This window comes from Pantherophis guttatus, chromosome 3 (assembly GCF_059756535.1).
Source record: "Pantherophis guttatus breed Tessera chromosome 3, ASM5975653v1, whole genome shotgun sequence".
Lineage (NCBI taxonomy): Eukaryota > Metazoa > Chordata > Lepidosauria > Squamata > Colubridae > Pantherophis > Pantherophis guttatus.
In genome coordinates, this window is record NC_142065.1 from 163,833,742 (window position 1) to 163,858,997 (window position 25,256).

At 36.2% G+C, this 25,256-nt stretch overlaps 1 protein-coding gene across 32 annotated transcripts in view; it reads right to left on the bottom strand.

Annotated features, from left to right (window-relative positions):
* The window catches only part of PTPRM (protein tyrosine phosphatase receptor type M), a 467,288-nt gene that overhangs the window by 186,183 nt on the left and 255,849 nt on the right, over positions 1-25,256 (bottom strand). For all 32 annotated transcript variants that reach the window (XM_087890425.1, XM_087890424.1, XM_087890423.1 and 29 more), the window contains exons 8-11: positions 9,386-9,694; positions 8,759-8,868; positions 6,221-6,422; positions 2,994-3,096 (exon numbers count right to left, since the gene is read on the bottom strand). In XM_087890425.1, coding sequence (XP_087746551.1) covers positions 2,994-3,096; positions 6,221-6,422; positions 8,759-8,868; positions 9,386-9,694 — 724 coding nt within the window. The remainder of the gene's footprint in view (positions 1-2,993; positions 3,097-6,220; positions 6,423-8,758; positions 8,869-9,385; positions 9,695-25,256) is intronic.

The following is a 25,256-nucleotide window of genomic DNA, read 5'->3' on the forward strand; positions in this document are numbered from 1 at the left end:
TGGGGGCAATAAGCTGACTTTGTATAAATATACAAAAGTATGAAGGCTATTGCTTAACGCATTGTAAGCCGCCCTGAGTCTCCGGAGGAGGGTGGCATATAAATCAAATTAAAAAAAAAAAAAAAAGAAAGAATGCCCATGGAAGAAAAATATGTGGATTTGATTTAAAGTGACTAAAATATTAAAACTGTACTAGAAACTTATTAAAAGTTTAAGTTCTCATAACATTCCATAAAAGCATGCTTACTAGATTTCAGACCAAAAAACTTCCAAATTCCCTCATAATTAACTGTTTGTTTCATATTCTTCTTTGTTGGACTGAATGCACAGAAAAAAGGAATTCACTACATAACTGAAATGGAGGCTAAACCTCTTTTCAATGCCTGAATTTTAAATTGAAAGAAGACAATAGTTAGTCATTTAATTTTTATATACTCAGAATATTTACATATATGAGAATGATAGAAACTCACATAGATTGAATGTATCAGCCAATATTAGTATAAAATATATTCTTTTTATATTCTGAAAATGTATGGAGATAAGATTTAATTAAATGGGGGGTGGGACTGAAATACAAGCTAAAACACAATTCCAAATTGATGTTCCAAAATTCTTTAAGCAAGATCATAGAATGAACTGTCCATATTTTATATAATTAATAAAGATTGCAATAGTAAATGAAATTAAGTTTCCAAAAGCTAACAATTTGCTTTTGAGGATCACATTAAACATTAGTAGCTTGTTCCAGAAAATTGTACATAATTGTTTTTTTAAGAACGCTTCTTAAATTCATGATGCCATGTATTTATTTTCTGAAGCTGCCAGAACTGTAATTGAAGTGGATTGAATCCAAATAAAGTTAAAACAGAAAGCAACATTCTAATTTTATATTTCTTCTAGATGAAATGATAAATGGAGGTATAAATTGTAAACAAGCAGTCCTAGGCAATAATGTACTAAAATTTGTGCTTACTTTCTTTCTGCCTTCTCCCTCTATCTATCAGAGGAAATAAAGATTTTTATGTGACAGAACTGATGTATTGATCAATAACCCAGCAACAATCATTTACACTGAAAAGTTTAGAAGAGTTCCAAGAAACTGCATTAACCATGCCAGATAGTTACCGCAGAATCAATAGACAGACATTGCACTTAGTGAAGAGCATAAAGTACAGCTCCATTTTTCTTACTCAGAATGAATACAGATTAAAGAAACAATCAGCTGGGAAAGTCTATTTCTTCAGAGTCCCTTGGAATGATTGTAGATGTGACAATCTTGTCTCCACCATTTAAAAATGAGACTTCTGGAAACTGATTTACTTAACTAAAGTTCAACGATACCCCACCTTAACTATAACGAAAGAAGTGTTCTTATATTTTATTGTTAAATGACTTTACAATCTATATCATTAGCAATGAAAGGATAAGGCATTACGTACACTTAAAAGGCAATATTACAGATTATTTCTATTTTAAGAAAAAAGATAGTGGAAAATGCACTTTTAAAAAATCACTATAAAAAAGTTGCCTTATCTCATCTTATGCAGTCCTTCACAATTTTTAATTTTTACTTCTGGTAATAGAAATACAATGTACAGGGGAGATTCCATGTAATTAAGCATTATCATAAAATAAATCTAAATAGCCCACCTATTTGTCACTATGGAATTCCTTCTTTGCTAATTAGCAATTGGTATGGCGGACTGGAGGCTATTTTTTTTCAACTACCCACTGAAAGCACAGTAAATCCTATGGGCAGGATTTGGGATAAAAATAATCTGAAGCAGGGAATATAGGTTTTTATTTTCTTTTAACTGCCAACTGACCCTGTATATTATTTTCCCCATAATAATTATTTTAGCCAAAAGAGTTCAAGCACAAGATTAATTAATTAATTAATGGTATTTATATGGCCAAGAGTCTCACAAACAACTCTGAGTGGTGTACAACTATATAACAAAACAACAATTAAAATTAATCATTGTAAAAATATAAAAAAATTAAAATGAAAGACTAAAAAAAATTAAAATATATAAACCACAGAGAAAGTAAAACACCAGCTAGAAATAGTTGAACTTCCTTAAATAATGAAAAATAAGACAAAAATCCTTGCCAATGAAGGTAAATATATGTGTCCCAGGATAATGTTGCAGGATCCAGTGTGAGTTGGTCACCGGGACCAAAATCAATACCCTAATTAACAACTAAAAACTACATACAACCAGGCACCATATACATATAACATGTAGAATAGCCCAGTGCACATATTCTAGAGGAAGAGAAGTTCCTTGATGGGCTCTAGCATGAACAAGTTTGGAAGAATAAACCTTTGGTGCTGGTGATCGACTCAGATTAGATCCTGCATAAAAATTTGTATCACTGGAGGAAAAGCATCTGTGTAGCATTTGAGGATTTGCAAAATATTTAACTTAGATCATTTTGCTGTATCTCTTACTGCAATTCTGCAGTATATTATTAATCTTATCATATTGAAGATTGAGGCTGAAAGGCTACTTGGCCAAACACTATTTAGTGAACATTCCTTCTTCTTTCCTAACTTGATTATAATCTAATTTAATTTTTAAATTTCCTAGCATCTCATCTGATTACCTGAAATAATGGTGATTAAATCCTTAGTTGCAAGAGAGATTAGTTATAGAAAACACAGTTGCAAAGGATAAAGTAATGAAGCACCCTTGAACTCATACCACTGCAATAAGCAATTACCTTGTAGAAGTAAAGAAACCACCCACATAAGAGAACTATAGCTTTGTTCTTTATTTTCAAAGACTAAGTTCTGAAATCCTGCACATAATACCTGAGTGCTCTACATCAAAGGGTTTTCGTATTCGTCTGCCATTTAGTTTAATTAGAGATAATGCAAACATGGATTTAAACTGTGCTGAATTAGGAAAGATCCCCAGAAAACACTGTCAAGGAATTAATCAATTCTGTTTTAATCTTGTACATCTTTCCCAACAACACAATACCTGACTGGTGCACCTCTGCTTTGTGCAGGCTTCAACAGAACGGTCACGGTACTGTCCGTTTGATTTGAAGGTGTTTCCAACTCATAGGGTGGCATAGAAGGTGCTAGACAAACAAGAACACATGAAGCAGACTCATTTAATTTGTCCCTTTCATATCATTTGGATCTTAAAACAGTCTTCCTAAAAATAGTGCTTACAGCAGAGCAGTGGTGGGTTCCCCCCAGTTTGGACCAGTTCGCAAGAACCAGTAGTAAAACCGGCAGGAGGCTCCGCCCACCACCCCGGATGTCATCATGGGCGATCTGCGCATGCAATCCTATTGCGAACTGGTAGTAAAGGTAAGTAGAACCCACCCCTGCAGCAGAGCCACATACCCAGAGCATTCTAAATTTCCTTCTCTTTGATGAACTTGTCAGCCTACTGACAACCATACAGCTTCTGTGACAGGATATCCTTCTATGTCAGAATATTCAGTAATGAGATCCTGAACGATCCTGAGTTTATACAAGCTTGCACTGCAGCGTTTATCAATTTACATTGATCTTTAATCTGTTAATTTAACAAGTTAATGCCTTGTAAGCCGCCCCGAGTCTCCGGAGAAGGCGGCATATAAATCAAAATAAAAATTAAAAAAATAAAATAAATAATTTAGGAATTATTCTGTTTTTTGGACATCAAAATAACTTGTTGTAGTCAGGAGTGAACTAAATAAAAATTTTAATTTATATTCCCTAAAATGATCTCCATATTCCACTTCTGTCATGGCATGGTGCTTTAGGTTTTCATCTTTTCTATGTCCTAATTTGTATCCAGATTTTTCACATATTCCTTCTGAATTGAATGATAATATGTGCAGCCATAAAACAGAATCAAACTGTTGGGTACCTCGTTGATATCCTCAATTTCACAGAGCAGATACCAAGGATGAATATTTTTCCTCCTAAAAATAAGTCTTTCCTTAACCTAGGAAAGCCAAGATGCAGTCATAAAGTTAAGTCACATGGAGATTTGACTTATGACTGCAGCAACTTATGACCATAATTCCAGGCTCAGTTGTGATCGTAAGTCGAGATCTACCTGTATAAAATTGGCATCTTTTAATACTTGTGCTAGCTGTTTCTTTAGAACCAGCTTCAATGCAGGCAACTTTATTCTATTGTTTTTGTGCTGCTCTGGATACTCAGCTATTCTTTCCAATTTCTCTTGTTTTTATTTGCTTTGATGTTTCTCAGGATAAGGCAAAGGACAGGGTGCCTGGTTTGGGAATAAAACAATTCAATAGCTATGTTGGTTTCCAATCCCCCTGGTTTGCCTCTTCAGTCTGAGCTACTTCTGGCAAGATTTTGATTTCTTTGACCTGGGTAGATCTTTGTAGGCTTTTTTTCAATTCTACTTCTGTGAATGCTTTATTTCATTTTATAAAGCAATGTTGAACTGCTAACCTCTGTTCTGTTATTTCTGATTTTGGATGCATTATTTTCATATATCCTCTTTTCACTGGACTTTATCTTTAATAACAGATTATTATTTTTTGTTTTATTTTCTTGTATTATTATTACTATCTCTTTTATTCATTAAACCTGAAACTCAGTCAACTGAACCTTTAAAAATGTGTCACAAATATGATTGATTGGTGCTAATGGTTGCTGCCAGCATCCTAGGTATCGACCAAGTATCTTTTTAAAATGTATGATGTTCCAAGTAGTGCAGTTTTTTGCATTTCTGCTGGTGTTATTGCAGGAAGCCGTAATTTCTTTATGTATTTTGTAAAATTCTTGGACATGGTGCCAAGTGCCCTGATGACAGTGGGTATCACTATCACATGTTTCATCCATAATTGCATAGTTTCGATGGTCAGGTCATGATATTTCGTTATTTTTTTCTAGTTCTTTTTCTTCAACTCTGGTATCTCCTGGTTGTTGTTGTTGTTATTGTTGTTGTTATATTATTATTTACTTTATTCATTAAACATGAAAATCAGTCAACTGAACATTCAAAAATGCGTAACTATTGTTGTTGTTGTTGTTGTTGTTGTTGTTGTTATTATTATTATTATTATTATTTCTTGTTTTCAATCTCTATTTATTTGTTTTCCTTCCAGTAGTCCTGCAGTTTCTGGTCCTTGTTGCTCAGCCAATAATCCTGAGTCGTATAATCCATTTGTCATCAGATTTCCAAGAACTCCAACACGTTGCACAGACCTTGTTGACGACTGAACTGGTATGGGTTTCTACATCTCATAATATTGTTTATGGAAGATATGCTCTTTGTCTGGCTTCTTTGTTGATACCTGTCTAATATGACTGAACCTCTGACATAGCTCTCCTCAGAGTACCCCATGACCACATCAAAGGCACCTCACTGAAGGCAATTATAATGGTTAATTATTATGGTTATTATTATTATGGCTGGTTGCCCACCAGGACAGATGTTTAGACTGAATTTGGTTCTTTTATCCAAAACCTGAATCCTTCTTAAGGACCTGGGATAGTCAGATATTGTTTAAATTGTTATTGTTGTGGCTTATTAAATGTATATGGCCACCTATCTCAGTTGCATATTTCTCTGGACAATATACTGGTTAAAACACATGCTAAATAGAAAATGGCTGTTATATATAAATAATCTAAAAATTATTAGAAATGTGAACATTTACCAAAAGGCCATTTTAATAACCTAGTATGAGATGAAAGTTTTTATGTCTGATCAGCTTAGTTTGTCTCAACATTTTAAAAATGAGTTTTAATATAATATACTTATACCAATACTATTTTGTAAGCAAAAGGATGTGTGCAGTAATGTTTAGATAACATTGTTTAGAAATGAAATATGTTTTAACTGCTTTAATTTAAATATGCTCCTGACATCCATAATAAAATTGTAAAATTTAAGTTAAACAATTAAAAAAAAAGGGCCTGGTGGCTCAGCAGACTGATAGCATTGTGATTAACACCAGCAGTCTGCAATTGCTGTAAGTTCGAATCTCACCAGGCTCAAGGTTGACTCAGCCTTCCATCCTTTCTAAGGTAGGTAAATTGAGGACCCAGTTTGTGGGGGCAATAAGCTGACTTTGTATAAATATACAAAAGTATGAAGGCTATTGCTTAACACATTGTAAGCCGCCCTGAGTCTCCGGAGAAGGGCAGCATATAAATCAAATAAAAAGAAATTAAAAAAAATGAAAATAACATTTATCATAATGGCAAGGTTGCTGATTTTAAATATACCTGATATCTTTGTGGTAAATTGACTTGTTACAGGTGGTCCAAAGCCTTTGGCTGTACTAGCCCGGATAGTGAAAGAATAAGTAGTTCCAGGATGCAGTCCAAAAAACAAATAATGTGTTTCATTCCCGTGCTTTAGAACCCGTCCACTTTGGTTTGATAAATCTATTTCTGGGTCAAAGGAGCTGACAGCCTTGTATGTGATCTACAAAAGAATACCAATATCATCAGAAGTTGGAAAAGGATTGCATAATATTCAATATATCCTTTAGATGACTGCAATGTCAGACACCTTCTGATAAGTTATTTTACTCTTAAGAACTTCATGTCTGAAATACAATGATAGAACACAGATTTAGCCAAAGTATTGTGAGGGTTTGTTTGTTTGTTTGTTTTTTGTAGCCTCAGGGCTTAGAGATATCAAGTTTATAATTTTAAAGGCTATAATTCAGATTGAAGCTAATACTTTTAACTTGTCTGCTCCCCCCTCCCCTTTTAATTTTCTTTTGGTTTGGAAGAAAATTAGTAACTGATAGAAGGATTGAATGGTGGGATCCTTAGTGCTCTTTGAGTTTTGCTGTTTTCTTCCAGAATTTTATTACCAAACTAGGCAACATCATCAATGCACATCTGCAAGAATAACCACATTCAGAGATCACCTAGGACCCCACAAATGAATATCTGTTTGTTAGGTATACACAAAAATGCAAACTGACCAAAAATATGTGTGAGAATGATGATGATGCTGTGAAATAGTTTGATGACAACTGCACTCAGCACTTTTCTTAATTGATACTATGCTGGCCACTCAACAATCAACTAAAGGCAAAAATTTAATCTGCTTGAATAATTCAAGAAGACCGGGACAGAAAAGGGAGACCCGCGAACTACCAAAATTCTATCACCTAAGTTCTAGTCAATATCCAAGTATCTCATTGAGAGAGGAACTCTCAAAAGATCTGTAAATATCTGAATTGGATAGGTAGATTCACTTCTGGTACAGTAAAATGCCACTACTGTGCTTTCTGATTTTTCCTGCATTCCTAATCATGCCATCCAGTCTAAGCCAATACTATTGTTAAGGAATTACCAGAAAGTTCTGATGCTATATATGTAGGTTAAACAAACAAGCAAAAACCCCCAGGAACAACAAACTAATGGCAAGTGGCAAGATAACATTCCAACCATGGCTTGTAGAACAGACATAATACTTGCAAATACTATTCTTAAAATAGCCATGTTTTGTTTGAAAGTTGTAACAAAATGTATGCTTTGTTCAACGCTCAAAACAAAAACACTCAGAACAAACATTTTTTTCAAGATTATAAAGATTGACTGATAGTACAGTACTGAGTTCTGACAGCTCACAACATTTTGTTTCAGCTACAAACTGTTTCTTTGGAGGCAATTCTTGCATAATATTTTCCCCATTATATTTCATATGCTGTTTCTCATTCTGTTTTGAAAGTTTATGAACTTAGATAATCTAGATCACTTCGTTGAAGTGATCCCACCCTTGAAGTAATGTTCATGTCTCAGGTTACCCCTGAATAAATATTTCAAAAAACACAAAAAAATCACAATACAATTCATTTCTAACCTTCTCAATCCACATTTACAACATTTATAATGGGAAGCAGCTGAGTCTGGGCATGTAAAAATTCTCACCACTACAAGTGGAAGCTATAGAGAAACCTTTCACAGAACCCAGGTAAGAAAAGCTGGTCTAGAAATAAAATAAATCACAGGAAGAATAACTTTTTCATTACCCACACAATTTTATTTTTCTAATCTACTCAATTTTAGAAATATATTTTTCCACAGTAAATTATTATCTTCCTTTATAATAAAACAGTGTTTTATTAACATCTCTTTCTGAAAATGAAGAAAAAACATAAATGTCAAACTAATTCAGTCAAGTAAGAGATTTGACAGTGATTATAGGTTGACAACAAAATATGTACAATGCTTTGTCGGTATATTTACGCAAGATATCTTAGGGCAGAGGTGTCCTATAGTTCTTTTGTTAGATTAACAAATAACATGATTTTGTTGAATTTGCATTTTAATAAACGAGAGGTTCTTCTTATTTTTTTCTTCATAAAACTGTAAAAATGCAATAGTGGGCATAAATTAATTTGGGAACAGAATGAGATGAGATGGAGAAAATCTGTGTATGTATCGAAGTAACAAAGGGGTGTAATGATAAACAGATTTGCCTAGAAAGTAGAGTTGAGGCACCCACTGCAGTTATCAGAAAAAATATTATAGAAGTATAAGCAGCACTGGTATCCTAAGTACCAAAAATCAACACCTTAATGTTGTGATTAATCAACAAAAATCAACATCTAATGTAGAGATTAATATGTGCCATATTATATTTTTCCTCTGTAATTTTCTAATGTCTAATTAAAATGCTAAAGTAGAATGAGTGTAATTAAAACCTGAATTGTGAATCAATAGGAAAAATCATCAGATATATAAGAAAAGTACTTTATGATATTGATTGAAATCAAGCCTATAGTTAAATATATAACGTACTTCATATAAAGTGATCACTCCATATGTTTGTACTGGCTCCTTCCACTGAAGAAAAATCTTCTCCTCAAAAGTATTTCCCTGGATAGATTCAAGTGGAACAGCACTTGGAACTAATGAATAAAATAAAAGAATAAGATGTTTAGCAAAGTACACTGTAATTTAGGAACACTGAAGTTTCATTTTAAGATTACAGAAATCGTTTGGCAGAGTACTAATAAGATATATTCAAATAGTTCTAAAGTAACAATGGTTTTCAGTGGCAAAATAACTTCTGAAGAGTTCTGTCCATTAAACAGTTTTAATCAAACAGTTAAAATCATGTAGTTGAGATATATATACAGTAACTCTTCTATTGATATAACCACCATGTGTATGTGTGTAATTTATATGCTAGGGAGTGGAGTGGAGGCAAAGAGGAAACAGAAGGGAAGGGAGATTTTCCACTGCCAGCTTCCCACAAAGAAATTCAGTGAGAAAGCCCACAGGATGTCAGAAGTCGCTCCCATGTCCACATGGTCATTCTGTTTCTCTATTTAGGTAAAAGAAATCTCTCTGAAATATTGACACATCAGTCATGGGTTGTCTAGTTCATATTAAATGCTAGAAACATTACATTTTAAAACTTACCATCTTCATCAGTTTGTACCACAATTTCTTGACTTTCTTTTCTTCCTTCAGGATTCATAAGAATAAGTTTGACACTGACATTAGTGTAGGGGGACAAATTAGTAATGGTGTGCTGAGGGTGTGAATTGTCAGTATCCCAGCTCACTTCTTCTCTAACTTGCTCCTGTCCACCAGTTTGATAACGGTAATGGACTGTAAGGTTATATTTATGGCAACGCGTCACATTGTAGCCAAATGGCTCCCAGGTAATGGTAATTTGCCAGGATTTGATCTCTACAACTTCAAGCTTTCTTGGACCATGCACGGGATCTGAAAAGAAAAGGAAGGCGAACATTTTAATGTGAGAGTTTGAAGATATGAAATGACTTTGCTTGGACCCTTGTATTAGTATGAAATTACTTAATTTAAATTTTCCAGTCTGTTCTTTGGATAGGAACATATATAGTTTCTGTTTCTCTAAACACTTAATTACAATTCTCAGATTAATTTTTTTACATGAATAATGTGATAGAATATAAACCGTTAAAAAGCAATTTTGGAAAAATGTTTACAGTAAAATTTTTACTGTAACAGAAATTAAGTAGAAAACATATAAGTGTTTACGTATACAAGAAAATTCATGTAAATTTTTGCACAAACTCAGAAAAAATGAACATCCAAGCAAGATAAAGTAAGAATACTAGAAATTTAATATAAGATAAATATAAGATAAGATTAAATTAAATTAAATTTCAAATCTAGATAGATCCACCAATTCTTTTTAAACACTACCACATAAATATTTTGGCCTTCTATGTAACTATTTAACTTATTCTTGTTAAGAATAAGTCCAACTAACCTTGTTTATGGATCATTCTACATACAGTATACAGCAACCAAATATTCAATTTTAAAATCAAAGGCAGTTTCTCTGAAGAATTTAGCTCTATGTTAGGCAAGACAAATTGCAATACCAATAATTTAAAGTACTAGCTGTGGGAAATTTAAAATTATATTTTAATTGTACATCATGGCTTTCTTTATACATACAGCTCAAATAATGACACAGCTTAAAATTTTTCCTGATACCTCCAACTAGCAACAGGGAGACAGCAACAAGAACTACAGTCAGGTCCAGAAATATTGGGACATCGACACAATTCTAACATCTTTGGCTCTATACACCACCACAATGGAGTTGGAATGAAACAAACACAATGTGCAGTAACTGCAGACTGTCAGCTTTAATTTGAGGGTATGTACATCCAACTCTGGTGAACGGTGTAGGACTTACAGCAGTTTGCATATGTGCCTCCCACTTGTTAAGGGACCAAAAGTAATGGGACAGAATAATAATCATAAATCAAACTTTCCCTTCTTAATACTTGGTTGCAAATCCTTTGCAGTCAATCACAGCCTGAAGTCTGGAACACATAGACATCACCAGACGCTGGGTTTCATCCTGGTGATGCTCTGCCAGGCCTCTACTGCAACTGTCTTCAGTTCCTGCTTGTTCTTGGGGCATTTTCCCTTCAGTTTTGTCTTCAGCAAGTGAAATGCATGCTCAATGGGATTCAGGTCAGGTGATTGACTTGGCCATTGCATAACATTCCACTTCTGTCCATTCAAAAACTCTTTGGTTGCTTTTGCAGTATGCTTTGGGTCATTGTCCATCTGCACTGTGAAGCACTGTCCAATGAGTTCTGCAGCATTTGGCTGAATGTGAGCAGATAATATTGCCCGAAACACTTCAGAATTCATCCTGCTGCTTTTGTCAGCAGTCACATCATCAATAAATACAAGAGAACCAGTTCCACTGGCAGCTATACATGCTCACGCCATGACACTACCACCACCATGCTTCACTGATGAGGTGGTATGCTTAGGATCATGAGCAGTTCCTTTCCTTCTCCATACTCTTCTCTTCCCATCACTCTGGTACAAGTTGATCTTGGTCTCATCTGTCCATAGGATCTTGTTCCAGAACTGTGAAGGCTTTGTTAGATGTTGTTTGGCAAACTCTAATCTGGCCTTCCTGTTTTTGAGGCTCACCAATGGTTTACATCTTGTGGTGAACCCTCTGTATTCACTCTTGTGAAGTCTTCTCTTGATTGTTGACTTTGACACACATACACCTACCCCCTGGAAAGTGTTCTTGATCTGGCCAACTGTTGTGAAGGGTGTTTTCTTCACCAGGGAAAGAATTCTTCGGTCATCCACCACACTTGTTTTCCATGGTCTCCCGGGTCTTTTGGTGTTGCTGAGCTCACCGGTGCATTCCTTCTTTTTGAGAATGTTCCAAACAGTTGTTTTGGCCATGCCTAATGTTCTTGCTATCTCTCTGATGGGTTTGTTTTGTTTCTTCAGCCTAACGATGGCTTGCTTCACTGATAGTGGCAGCTCTTTGGATCTCATCTTGAGAGTTGACAGCAACAGATTCCAAATGCAAATAGCACACTTGAAATGAACTCTGGGCCTTTTATCCGCACATTGTAATTGGGGTAATGAGGGAATATCACACACCTGGCCATAGAACAGCTGAGAAGCCAATTGTCCCATTACTTTTGGTCCCTTAACAAGTGGGAGGCACATATACAAACTGCTGTAAGTCCTACACCGTTCACCTGAGTTGGATGTACATACCCTCAAATTAAAGCTGACAGTCTGCAGTTACTGCACATTGTGTTTGTTTCATTCCAACTCCATTGTGGTGATGTATAGAGCCAAAGATGTTAGAATTGTGTCGATGTCCCAATATTTATGGACCTGACTGTATGTTTAATTTTGTTATATTAAAGTCATTGTTATGATGACAGTGTCATAGAGATTTTAAAAAAAATAACTTTATGACAGTTCCTGCATTGATTCTTCCACGAAAACCAAAATATTCTTTTTTTGTTTATGCTGTCCAAGTAGTTATAGTCAATGGATATTTAAACTACTTTTGCCTTATATTATGCTATGGGGTGGAACTTGCTTTGCGTATCTATAAAACTACTGCATAGAATGGAGTCAATGGAGTTATACAAATGTAGCAGAATAATCTGATTTTTTTATTTCAAATGAAAGTACTCAAGAAGATAAAAGAGAATTTCCTTGTTTATTTATCTGTATACTAAGATGAGTTTTAACGAGCCAGAAAGTGCTTATAATAAATAGATTACTATGCATGTTCCAGCTCATGTTTATTAATCAATGTATTTTCACCAATAATGTTCTAAATAATTGCCACAAGAGTCTACTACTTCTGAGTGGCATGAATCTCTGCAAACTTGCAATATTGTTCTAAAATACTTCTGCAAGAATATCATGGTTATCTACTCTTCATATTTACATTTATTGTTTTCAGCAACCATTTTTTATTCTATGAGGTTTTTGAGCTTAAATACATTTTACTTTCTATCATTTCCAGTTCCAGTAATCTGTCTGGCATATGTTTGGTGAAAATCATTGTATAATTCTCATTTCAATTCCTTTTATTGTCCTATTTGGCTCTGATCTCGCAAAATTTTCATGAAAATCACCATAATCACTGATGGTCCTAATCCTTCTTAAGTGAAAAAGAAATTTAGCTTTTGGAAAAATGAAGGTGTCAAGTATATATGTTGAGTTACTACTGAATAAGCAATGAGCATGCATAGTCAGCATGAGAACTCAATTCTGCCCACCTTTCTGTTGTTAGTTACACAGGAAGAGAGATGAAAATGAGATCAGCACCTCCCATTCAACAATGATATTCAAATTGTCTCTCTGTGTGTTGGCTTTCAAGTGCTTTCCTATTCCACTGTGCATACAGAGGAAGGAGGTGGTCATTGCACAAGCGAAATTCCTGGAGGAAAACATTTGAAACATACCCTGAAATTTTAGATCCCTACAAAATTTAGTCCATATAAAAATTCTCCCCATTAACCTCAGATTCTATATGAGAGAAAAGGAACAATCCTTCAACAGTACAGGGGTTATTCCTTAGTTTTCATACTCATTTACTCATGAGGATTCTGCAGTTAAAAGCTGCTTATGTTCATGCAAGAAAATTGTTATGTCCTTATAAAGACAGCTGCTGGGGATTGGCTAATCCTCTGGCGGGAAATTCAAAATGCTGTCTCTGGGCGGTGCGACTTGCCGGGAGCGCTTAAAAGGACAGCTCCGGCAGCGCAGCCACCAGTCTTATTCTCATTCAATAAAAGTGCTGAATGGACTACATTGGTCGTGTCTTCTTTTCCTGCGCCTGATCTAACACTGGCGACGAAGGATTCAAAAGTACCGCAGCGAGAATCTCATGGCACACCGCTACCCAACTAAGAGCTGAACTGAGCTGAAGTCACGAAGACAAAGCCACCGAAGCCATGGCAACATTGCAAGCCGCACTCGTATCGCTAGCAGCTTTCAACCCCGGGAAGGAGAAGTGGAGGTCCTACATGGTCTGGTTTCGCCAGTTCCTGAGGGGGAACAACTACCAGGACCTCAACGATGACCGAAAAAGAGCCCTCTTCCTGGCGCATTGAGGATCCGAAGTGCTGGAGATGGCCATCGACCTCGTGGCACCAAGGGAGATCGAGGAGATGTCTTGGACTGATCTCCAGGAGGTGCTACAAGAACACTACGCACCAACGGGAACTCCGGTCGCCAACCGATTCACCTTCCATCAAAGGGAGCAGAGGGAAGGAGAATCAATCAAACACTTTGTGGCTGCCCTGCGCCAAATCGCTGCCAACTGCGAGTTTGATAATGTGGACAAGGCCATCAGCGACTGCATTTTATTCGGCATGAGGGACAGGGCTTTCCAAAAAAAGTTCTTAAGCAGAAAGAAGTTATTGCTTAAGGACGTCTTGGAGGAAGCCACAGCTGCCGAGATGTCTGAAAAAGTGGCAGCTGCGATGCTGAAAGCTAAAGCGGTCCACAAAATTCAGAAGACTCCCCAAAGTTCCATGCACCCTTGTTGCAGGAGATTAATTTCTCTGTTCTATTGACCAAGACTGAATACCATGAGGCCTCAACTGCCTCTATATTGTCTCTGGAATAGGTAGAATGAAAAGAAAGTGGAATGTGCCTTAAGTGGGCTGTTTGAAACTGAATGAGTTATAAGAAGTAGTTAAAACATTGTAATACTTTCATAGAAAAGCAAAATAACAAAATCAGTGAATCAGCCCATAAGAAAGAAAGTGTGATTTAGTTGTGTTACATTCTAAATCTCTCTCAAAAGTAGTTTCCTGCTAGTTAATTGTATATTGTATATTACATGATAAATTTTACATGATATATTTGTTTTCTCCTGGAATTTTATAGACGGAAGAAGAGATTATAAAGCTGGGTCCTCCCCAATTTATAACAGTTTGATTGAAAGAGTCATGGAGCATAGCATGTTAATCTATTATAAATTGGTCAGAATGGTGTGAATCACATTACTATCCAGGACCACTGATTCACTATAAGAGGTCAATATTGCTTCCGTAAGCACAAAATCTGTGGTGCTTAAAGCTTTCTCTGGTAGCTTTTTGCTCTTCACCTGATGGCACCTGGAATATTTTTTTATGCTGCTCTCTTTCTGCCAATTTCATCTAGGTATCAAGCAGTGAAATCTGACAGCTGCAGTTCACAATCTTGGGTACCAACTAGTGTAGTTGTAGCCTCTGGCACTTGAGCATCTTATTTAATCAATGGTCCTCATTTCCTTGACAGTCAGTAACATGTGCTTGTTGTTTCTTTTCCAGAGAACAAAGAAAAAACTGACTGATAGGATCAATTTCTATTGCAGGTTCAATTCACAGCTCATTTCTCTGGAACTTCATACTTTACCTCCTATTACATCTACTGTGCTTTTTCAAAAACTCAATTTCAGAATCCATGAGGCGTAATTTTAGGATCTTGTCATTAATAATCAAAAACTTGGATTAGAAGCAAAGCCCAGGGTGTAATGATTTTTTCCTGCCTGATGTCTTATCACAAACTTCAGGAGGCTTGTGAAAAAGAATCATAAAAATAAAAAGACAATGTTATGGCTGTATATGTCTGTTTTACAGTTTATACAGTGTTCTGCACTATTTGGATAGAAGACTTGGACATGTTCAAGGCCAACTCCTCTAAGGCCCAAATCTTTCAGCAAACTAATGAGGTAAAGGTAAAGAATCTCCTCGCACATATGTGCTAGTCGTTCCCGACTCTAGGGGGCGGTGCTCATCTCAGTTTCAAAGCCGAAGAGCCAGCGCTATCCGAAGATGCCTCTGTGGTCATGTGGCCAGCATGACTAAATGCCAAAGGTACATGGAACACTGTTACTTTCCTACCAAAGGTGGTCTCTATTTTTCTACTTGCATTTTTTACGTGCTTTTGAACTGCTAGGTTGGCAGAAGCTGGGACAAGTAACGGGAGCTCACCCTGTTACGCGGCACTAGGGATTCAAACTGCTGAACTGCCAACCTTTCAATAGACAAGCTCAGCATCTAGCCACTGAGCTGCTGCATCTAATAGATAATAATCTAATAGATAGATACAATTTAATCTGTGTTAAGCTTGTGTTGCAAGGCATTAGTGACTCCTAATTTACTAACACAGTTTGGGTTGTGTTAGATTTTCCAACTATATTAAATCACTTCCCCCGCCCCTCCTTTTGCTTGTCCATTCCAGCACCAAAAATTATAACAGACATCTGAAATTGTGAGAATGCACTACATGCTATTAAAAAAAGATAATCATTCGAATTAGAAATAGACCTTCTATTGTTACTGTATTAATTAAACATGATGAAAATAGGTCATTTTTAAAAATGATAAATTCATAATACACTGAACAAAATATGCATATAATATGTAATTCCGTGTACTTAAATTATGCTCTGTGATAAAATTATAGCTGTGAAGAAAATACTGCCTAATATACACATTGATATATTAATTCTAAATGGCAAATACTTCATTTGCTGGAATTCTTGTATTACCACTAATTTCATCATAATAAATTTTGCTAAGGAGAATTCTATGAGTGTCATGCCTATAAAAAAAATCATTCTTGGTTCAAGCAGTTGCTATTAAATAATAAAACCAATACAATTTTCCTCCTTCTATTTATTCCCCAAATGCGGTTTATGCTTTATCATACTTTTAACTGATTTGTTTGGCATCATATCTCTCCCAAGTTAGAAACAATAAGCATTTTCCAGTCAGTATTATTCCATAACTCTGTATTGTTTTTTTAACTTTTAACTTTTTCATTCTTTTCTGTCAAATACCTGAGAGCTAGCACGTACACACACACACACACACACACACACACACACACACACACACACAGAGAGAGAGAGAGAGAGAGAGAGAGAGAGAGAGAGAGAGAGAGAGAGAGAGAGAGAGGGAGGGATTGTGTTTGGAAAGCAATCAGTGAACAAAACAAAAAATAATGCAGAAATAAGCAGATTACCTCATACCTAAATAAACAAAGCTAGTCTATGAAGATGTCAATGAAAAAAATTGATTTCTCTCAATAAATGAAACATTATGTAGACTGCCTGATGGTGCTGATTGAAAGATAGGATATAAATCTATGAAGTAAACAATTTTAATAAAAATTGAGAAAAATTTGCAATATATGTTAGAAAAAACAATGGAAACTTGTAGATGAACATCATATGAATAGATGTCAAATGATAAAACATGACATTTAAGAGCCTTTGAGGGATTATAAAAACTATTTTGAATTTTTAAAAATGTTTTCTTTAATTTTGTTCTGAATAGCTCTTTTTTCATCATTTCATTTTTCTTTTTTTTTCATCATTCATTTTTAATCAGCCATCCTACATAAGGGGTAAACTGCACTGAGGGCAATGAATCTTAATTCTATCTACACTTGTTTAAATTGTGTGACAATGTTTTAGGAACCATCATTATTAACAAGTGCTAAATAAAGACGGGATATTATTAATGAAAGATTTTCAATCGCTTGGATGAGCCGGCTTATTTATAGCTCATCATCTTGAAGCTAGGCTTGTATTCTAAAACCTTCACTTTTTTACAGTATCACTGGTGAATTGGCAAATGCTTTAGATTTAATATTTAAGCGTGACAACTGTTCTAAGAACCCAGTCTATGGCATGAGATATAATAAGCCTCTAAAAAGGCATAACCTTTATGGTACATTAAACTAAACAGGCTTTGCAGGAAAATAGCCAATATTGTTTCAATTCTTTCATTATACCTTTCAAATTATCACCTAGTTCCACCACTTCAGAAAAAGCCAGATCTCAGTGGGACAAATCTTTCTGGCATAATAAATCATTGGCTTCATTAAGCTTATCCTTGGTCAGTAGCAGCATAATCCTTTTGTATTAATATTTTTCTGTAATAGCACAGAGGTAACTCAGATTTTTGTTTCCTTTCTTTCTTAAAGTACTAGTCCAGTCTTCTTCCATGTCACACTGCCTTCTTCAAAATTTTCAGAAAGAGTGCAAGTTATCTGGCTTAGGAAAATCTTGGTTTTAATTTTCTGGGAGCGTTCAGGAGCAATGTTTTTTACACATAAGAAAAATAAAAATTGAGACTCTTTGCTCAGTCTGATTTAAAATGTAATTGCTAAAATTATTTAGAGATCAGAACCAGACTCTTATTATTGCCATTTTGAAAAGTAAGAGATTTAAATTGTAACATATTTTTTCATTTGTGCAACAATCCATTAAACATGCTTAAGATATTTGAAATCAATACAAGAAACACTTAACACAGTGTTGGATTGCAGCCAGAGGATGTATTAATTTTGTGCATCAGAAGCCACTGAATGTATTCTGTAAAGCTTTCTCAATAATACATCTGGCCAACTGAAGAAATTAGCAATCATTCATTTAAAAAAATAAACACATTCAATACTCTATATAATAGAATATATTCTTTAACACGGATAGCTGCCTTTAGATGTAATTAATCTTGATCAAGTAATTATCTAAATTATAATATCCAGGAAAAGTATTTGTATTGATAATTTAAAGATGTATTTATATTCACATTATGCAATTCTTTTTTAGGAGAAGTAATGTTGTCAGAGTTCAGAAAAAGAGTAAGAAATCATAGGCCAAAGAAATTAAGTAGAGATTAAAAAAGTAAAAGGAAACATTGCTAAAACTAGTGATAGCAATTCAATTTACTATACTTCGCTAAATCTTTTTAAACATCTTTATGTCTGTTATATCCGTAAAACATATCCATTGTTTTGCTATTTAAACTTCTTGTTTCTCTTGTTTTTGAGGATCTCATAAATTCCATTCAGCCATGACTTCTTTGGTTTTTTCCTATCTCTCAGTCTACTTACTCTTCTTTCTGATCCAGATTTTGCAATTCTATTCTTATTAATTGTCTCTGAATGATCAAGCCCTCTTGTTTTGTTTTGTTTGTTCAGTTTTATATTCAGTGCATATTCATTCAAACCTTCCTTCTTAATCCTCTCTATTCCTTTGTTTCTACATACAATTCCCACTGTACTCAACTTACTTTCATGTTTTCCTGATGTACATTACTCTCATTTCCATATAATAGAAGCATGCTGTTATAAAAAGCCCATTTTGTTTAATGTTGCAAGCATTCATTCCTTGCAACAGACCATATACTATCATTACTTTTCTATCAATGTTTGCATATCTTAACATTTCTCAATATATTTTTTCTCACTAGCTATCTTTCTACAAAGGTACATAAATTATCTACTTGTTCTAGGTTTTCATTACATGCATAATCTGCAATTGTCTCCTCCATTTTCATCATCACAACGGTTTTTGATACAGGTAGTCCTTAGTTAAACATATTCAGTGACTGTTTGAGTTACGATGGGGCTGGACTTTTTTAAAACCAGTCCTCAAAGTTCTGGATGACCCAGAAAGAATGTTAAACTTACCTGAATGTTTGTTTTATGTGTGCTACGGGAGAGACTAAGAATTGGTTAATTCTGTCTTGTTGGCCAGAGACTGAGTTGCAATTTCTTTGGCCATGTCCCTTCTGCCCGGCTGAGCTCCAGTTTTTCGACGATTTCGACCTGGAGAGGATGTAGCAAGTACGATGAAATCAACCACACCTGGACACTGAACCCATAAGGAACCAGGGTGGGATTGGACTCTCCCGCTGCGCACATAGAACGAATGTTCAGGTAAGCTCAACGTTCTTTCTCCCGTGCGCTGCTTGGAGAGTCCAAGAATGGAATATACCCAAGCTAAAAATCCATAGGGCGGGGAGCCGATTGGTCCAGGGTCCCCTCTACAGGAAGAACTCTCCACAACACTCCCGAATGCCGCCTCAGATGAGGCAAACATGTCCAATTTGAAATTCCTGATAAATGGTGAAGTAGAAGCCCAAGTTGCTGCTCTGCAAATCTCCTGAATGGAGGCTTGCATAGCCCAAACGGCTGTGGTGGCTGCGCTTCTGATCAAGTGGACCGTGATGCAGCCTGCTGTAGGTCTGGCCTGATGTTCGTAGGCCAGCGCAATGCACAGCTTCAGCCAGTGCCCAATGGTGGATGGGGTCACCTTCTTTCCCATGGACCTGAGTTGAAATGAAATAAACAATGATTCTGTCTTCCTGAAGGAGGCAGTTCCGCTGATGCCATTGTCATTCTCGAGGATGCCTGGGATTTGGACAAAAATCTGGTAGGATGACTTCCTGGGCTCTGTGAAACCAAGTGTTAATTTTGGGCATGAATGTTGGATCTAATCGTAGAATAACTTTATTTTGGTGAAAGATGCACAAATCTTGTCTCACCGAGAGGGCCGCCAGCTTAGAAATTTGCTGAACAGATGTGAGCGCTATAAGGAAGGCAACCTTAAAGGTCAATAGTCTGAGGCTGGCGGACCCCAACAGCTCAAATGAAGGGGATGTGAGTGCCTGTAAAACCAATAATAGGTCCCAAGTCGGATATCTATGGACCTCTTTCAGAAAAATGCAAACCCTCGGGTGTTGAGAGAGGGGATTCGTTTCATCACAGGTCAGGATTGTGGCTAAAGCAGCCACCTGCCAGCGTAGGATGTTTGTGGACAAGCCTTTATCGAACCCCTCCTGAAGGAAGTCTAAAACATTGGGAACTGATACCAATGTGGGAACTAACTTAGTCTTGGCGCACCAGTGACAAAAGTATGTCCAGGTGGCTTTGTATATCTTGTTTGTTGACGGGCATTGAGAAGCCTGAATAGTAGAAACAGTCCCAGAAAAATGGCTCCTTTTCAGGATCTCCCTTTCAAGTGCCAGACAGCCAACTGAAGCCACTGAGGCTCTGGGTGGTTCACGGGCCCCTGGCTGAGGGAGATCCTGTCTGGGGTTATCCTCCATTGGTGAGAGATGGATAGATTCAGCAGGTCCGCAAACCATGGACGCTTGGACCAATGGGATGCCACTAGAAGAACCTCTGCCTCCTCTTATAAGATCTTTCTGTTGACCCTCGGAATGAGAGGAGTTGGAGGGAAGGCATATAACAGGCCGTGAGGCCATGGGCAACGGAGGCCTTCTCTTGGCATCCTTCTCAGAAGTTGATGATATAGTCCTCAACTTTTTGGCTTTGGCCATGGTAGAAGGCCCCTTAGAGACTGACCCTGCTCTTTTGGGGTCAGAAGTTTCTTATCTCTGCTGTCTAGGAGAAGAGTCAGCTGAATCACTGCTCTGGAAGTTAGATTGGTCCGCCATTTGGGAGGCTATATCTGCTCCTGCTATCATGCAGCTGCTAGACCGGGCCTAATATGGGTCAAATCCCAAGCCTGGGAAGGATCCTCTCGAATAATAACTCTGGCTGAGGCCCTTGGTATAGGTGGCAGGCTGACCGAGGGATCTGCAATACTCACTGCGAGTCCAAGCCAGTATATTGGCGCCAAACCAACAACATGACCTGTAAGCGCACTTAATCAGCAGTGGCAGAAGAAAATGCACAAAACTGACAATAAGGTTACAAACGCTGTGATTTGCCAAATAGCACGAAACCGGCAACACAGTTTGCAAAGCGCAATGGAGGGAGCCTCTATTCGTTGCAGATCAAAGCCTCTATCTGCCTCAGGCAAATTTTGGAAGCGAGCAGGCCTTCGCAATCTAGCCAGTGGAGGCGAAGAAATAAGCCCGGACGCTGGCTCCTTGCCACTCTCTGAGTTGCGGGAATGAATCTTTGATCCCCTGGCTGATGCCGGCATGGGAATCCCAGCCACTCTGCTGCAGTGCTTCTGCAATGTAGCGTTGAAATGCTACTCTCTGTATCTTGCTCTGATCACTATTTTTAGTTGTTTTAAACCAAATTGCACTGAGAAATCAGATTTCGTGTCTCTCTCTAGGCTGACTGAGTTGAAAAACTGGGGTTCAGCCGGGCAGAAGAGGCATGGCCAAAGAAATTACAACTCAGTATCCGGCCAACAACAAAGAATTAACCCATTCTTGGACTCTCCAAGCAGCACACAGGAAAATCCTCGCAGTCACAAGATTGCAAACTGGGAGCCTGGCAATCAGCTGTTACTTACAATAGGTGTAGTGCCCCATAGTCATGTGATTGCCATTTGTGACTTTCCTTCCAAAGTCAATGGGGAAGCCAGCAGAAAAGGTCACAAGTCACCCTGGTAAATCTCCAGCACCTGCCAAATCCCCTCTGCTAAGCTGCCGCCGATAGGTCTGTCTTGTAGGGACAGGGGGACAAGAAGGAATGCCTTGGGCAGCCGAGAGGAACGGGCAGGTTCCTCGGGGCCGGAGGCTTCTCCTTCACGCCGGCGGCAGCGGGACGGCAGCCATGGTGGCTGCCCTGAAACTGCGACAACCGGGAACAAGGATTGTGCTGGAAGAAGAAGATGAAGAAAGAGCAAAAATCAAGAAGCCGGGTGAGTGACACCAACCCAGGCAATAACATACCTATTTGGAATTATTGGAAAATAAGACCCCAAAATTAAAAGCGGCTGTTGGACTGCGGGGCTTAAAGATTGAAAAGGAAAAAAAAATGGGTAAAAGACCCAAATTGAATTTTGTTGCAGTAAATTTAAACTGGATGATTTGGTATTAATAAATTTTTGAAATTTGATTGTGCCTTTAACTGGAGTGGAGAGGAGAAATGGATATTCCTGAGAATTAATGCCTCTAAAAGAAAATGAAGCTAATGAAGATAGAGATGGATGGCTATAAAATAGCCATGGAGTCTGCAGTGATTAAACAGGGAAGTGGATTGAAGAAATTTCCCTTTCTGGGTGGAAAAGAAACATGTTAATTGGCTTTTTACCTTGGATTACTTGAAATTAATATTGGATATAAGGATTTTGGAGATTCCTACTCTGTCCCAGATGATTTTAAGAAAGAAGAAAGAAAGAACATTTTGGATTTTAACAATGGAGACTGACAAAACTAGGTGTGGCGTAGTTAACAAAGACAGGAAGCTGATGCACTACGCTTGGATCAGACATTTTAAAAGTTTTAAAGGGACATACAGAAATTCTTTACTTTGAACTGATGAACCTTGAAATAGAGCACTTTGTACAGAGAGGAAAAGGAAGAAAAGTAAGAATTAAAGTGCATAAATTTAAATGTGACTAACTGAAATGTAAAGTTTAAAAGCCTATGTATATATGATAAAATTTAAAAGCCTAGGTATATATGATTTTTGGATAAAAACAGGAAGGGTTGTGAAATAATAAAAATAGAAAATAAGAGGTGGCTATTAAAATAGTGGATGATATCAAGGGGATAAAAATAATTAAGAAGAATATATTTTGAGGCAGGAAAATTTTAAGAAAATGTACTGTTTGATGTAATACATTTTAATTTGCAAACAAATGTTAAACTGATGAATAAGGATTGATTGAACAAAATACAAGATACACAGATGCTAGTGATTAGTATTGAATTAAGGTAATACAAGTTGGAAATGATGACTATTATGAAATATACTGAGACTTAAATTGAAAGAGCAGGATGGAAAAATGATATAAAACAGATAATTATATTACAGTTAAAATGTGTGGGATGGACACCAACTAGATAAGAGTTTGAGACTCGGTGGAAATACGTTGGAAATTAATTCAAAATGCTGGAAACAGCCAAACAAATAGGAGGAGAGTTGGAGGAGACTATGCTGGTAATCAGCCAAACAATGGAGGGAGTCAAGGAGGAGACTATGCTGGAAATCAGCCCATAAAATGCTGGAAACAGCCAAACAAATAGGAGGAGAGTTGGAGGAGACTATGCTGGAAATCAGCCCACAAAATGCTGGAAACAGCCAAACAAATAGGAGGAGAGTTGGAGGAGATTGAGGAACTATTCTAAAATCAACTAAATAGTTGGTGTTTTGGAGGGGATCAAGCTGAGAATGAATCAAATAGGACAAGCTGGAAGATAGTTAAATATTAGAGGGAGATATAATGGAAAATATATTAGAAATTGGAGTAAATAAAATATGCCTTTGAGAGAAATCTGTGTAATATGTAAACTGGGAGAAAAAAAAAAACCTAAGGTAAAATGATTTGAGGATAAGGGTCAAAGGATTAAAATTAGATAAAATGTTGTTTTATAAAATATAATAAAAATGGAGTGGTATTGAATTGAAACTAAGAATAAATGGTGATAAAATTGTAAGGTAAACACTTAACAAGAGGTTAGAATATTGTAAAAATTATTTTGATATGACTTGTATAAGATATAAGGTAAAGAAGAAGAAAGATATGTTTAGAATTGTTATGCATATGTAAAAATGAGTGAAAGTGAATTTGAAACTAATTTTGGATAGATATAATAGATTTATATAGATGAAAATGTGAAATTTGAGGTAAAATTGGTTTTTTCTTAAGTTTTGAATTTCTTTTTTATCTTCTTTTTTCTTCTTTTTTTGTTTATTTATAAAAGATGTAATGGAAATTGTGAATTGAGCTTGTGAAAGGAATGTAAGCGTGGTAACCATCAATGACCGGATCGAGATTTTTGCTCTTGAAAGTTATGTTTTTATGTTTAAATTTGAAAAAATAAATAAAAAATATTTACAAAAAAAAAAATAAAATAAAATAAAATAATTGCCCTGAAAGTAGCAGCAATTATCAAATTACAAGAGAAGTACTTTCAAATAAAATCTCAAAGCATGTGCGATAGCATTATGAAAACATACTTATTTTACTTAACTCTTGAATGTACATTAACTCATTTTTCTTATGGAAAATTCTTCTCACCATGCTTTAATGATGTTAATGTAATAATGTAACAACATTATAATCAAATTTATTGTAGGATCAATATTATATTTCACATCGATAGGCAAATGTACCACGAGAAGAATGCCATGTTTTTGAAGGAGTTACTATATCTAGTATAGCTGTATTTTTAATAGCTCATGCTATATTTAATTCTTCTTGTAAGTACAGGTAGTCCTCGATTTACAATCATTTGTTAAGTGACCATTCGAAGTTATAATGGTACTGAGGAAAGTGACTTATGACAGTTTTTCACACTTATGACCACTGCAGCTTCCCTGTGGTCACATGATCAAAATTCAAATACTTGGCAAGTGGCAAGTATTTATGACAATTACAATATCCTGGGGTCAAGTGATCATGTTTTGCCATCTTCTGACAACCAAAGTCAATTAATAGAACACTTAAATAGTGAAACGACTTGCATCTTAATGTTGTGGGAGCTCCAATTCTAGAAGTTTTTAAGAAGACTTGGAAAAACATTTGTCTCAAAAGTTATAAGGTTTCCTGCTTGAGCACGGAGTTGGATTAGAAGACCTCCAAGGTCCCTTCCAACTTTCTTATTCTGTCAATAGGAAAGTTAAATTCACTTAACAACCATGTTACTAATTTAACAACTGCAGTGATTTACTTAACAACTGTGGCAAAAAAGTTTGTAAAACAGGACAAAACTCAAATTAACAACTGTCTCGCTTAGCAACATAAACTTTGGGCTGAATTGTGATTGTAAATGGAAGACTA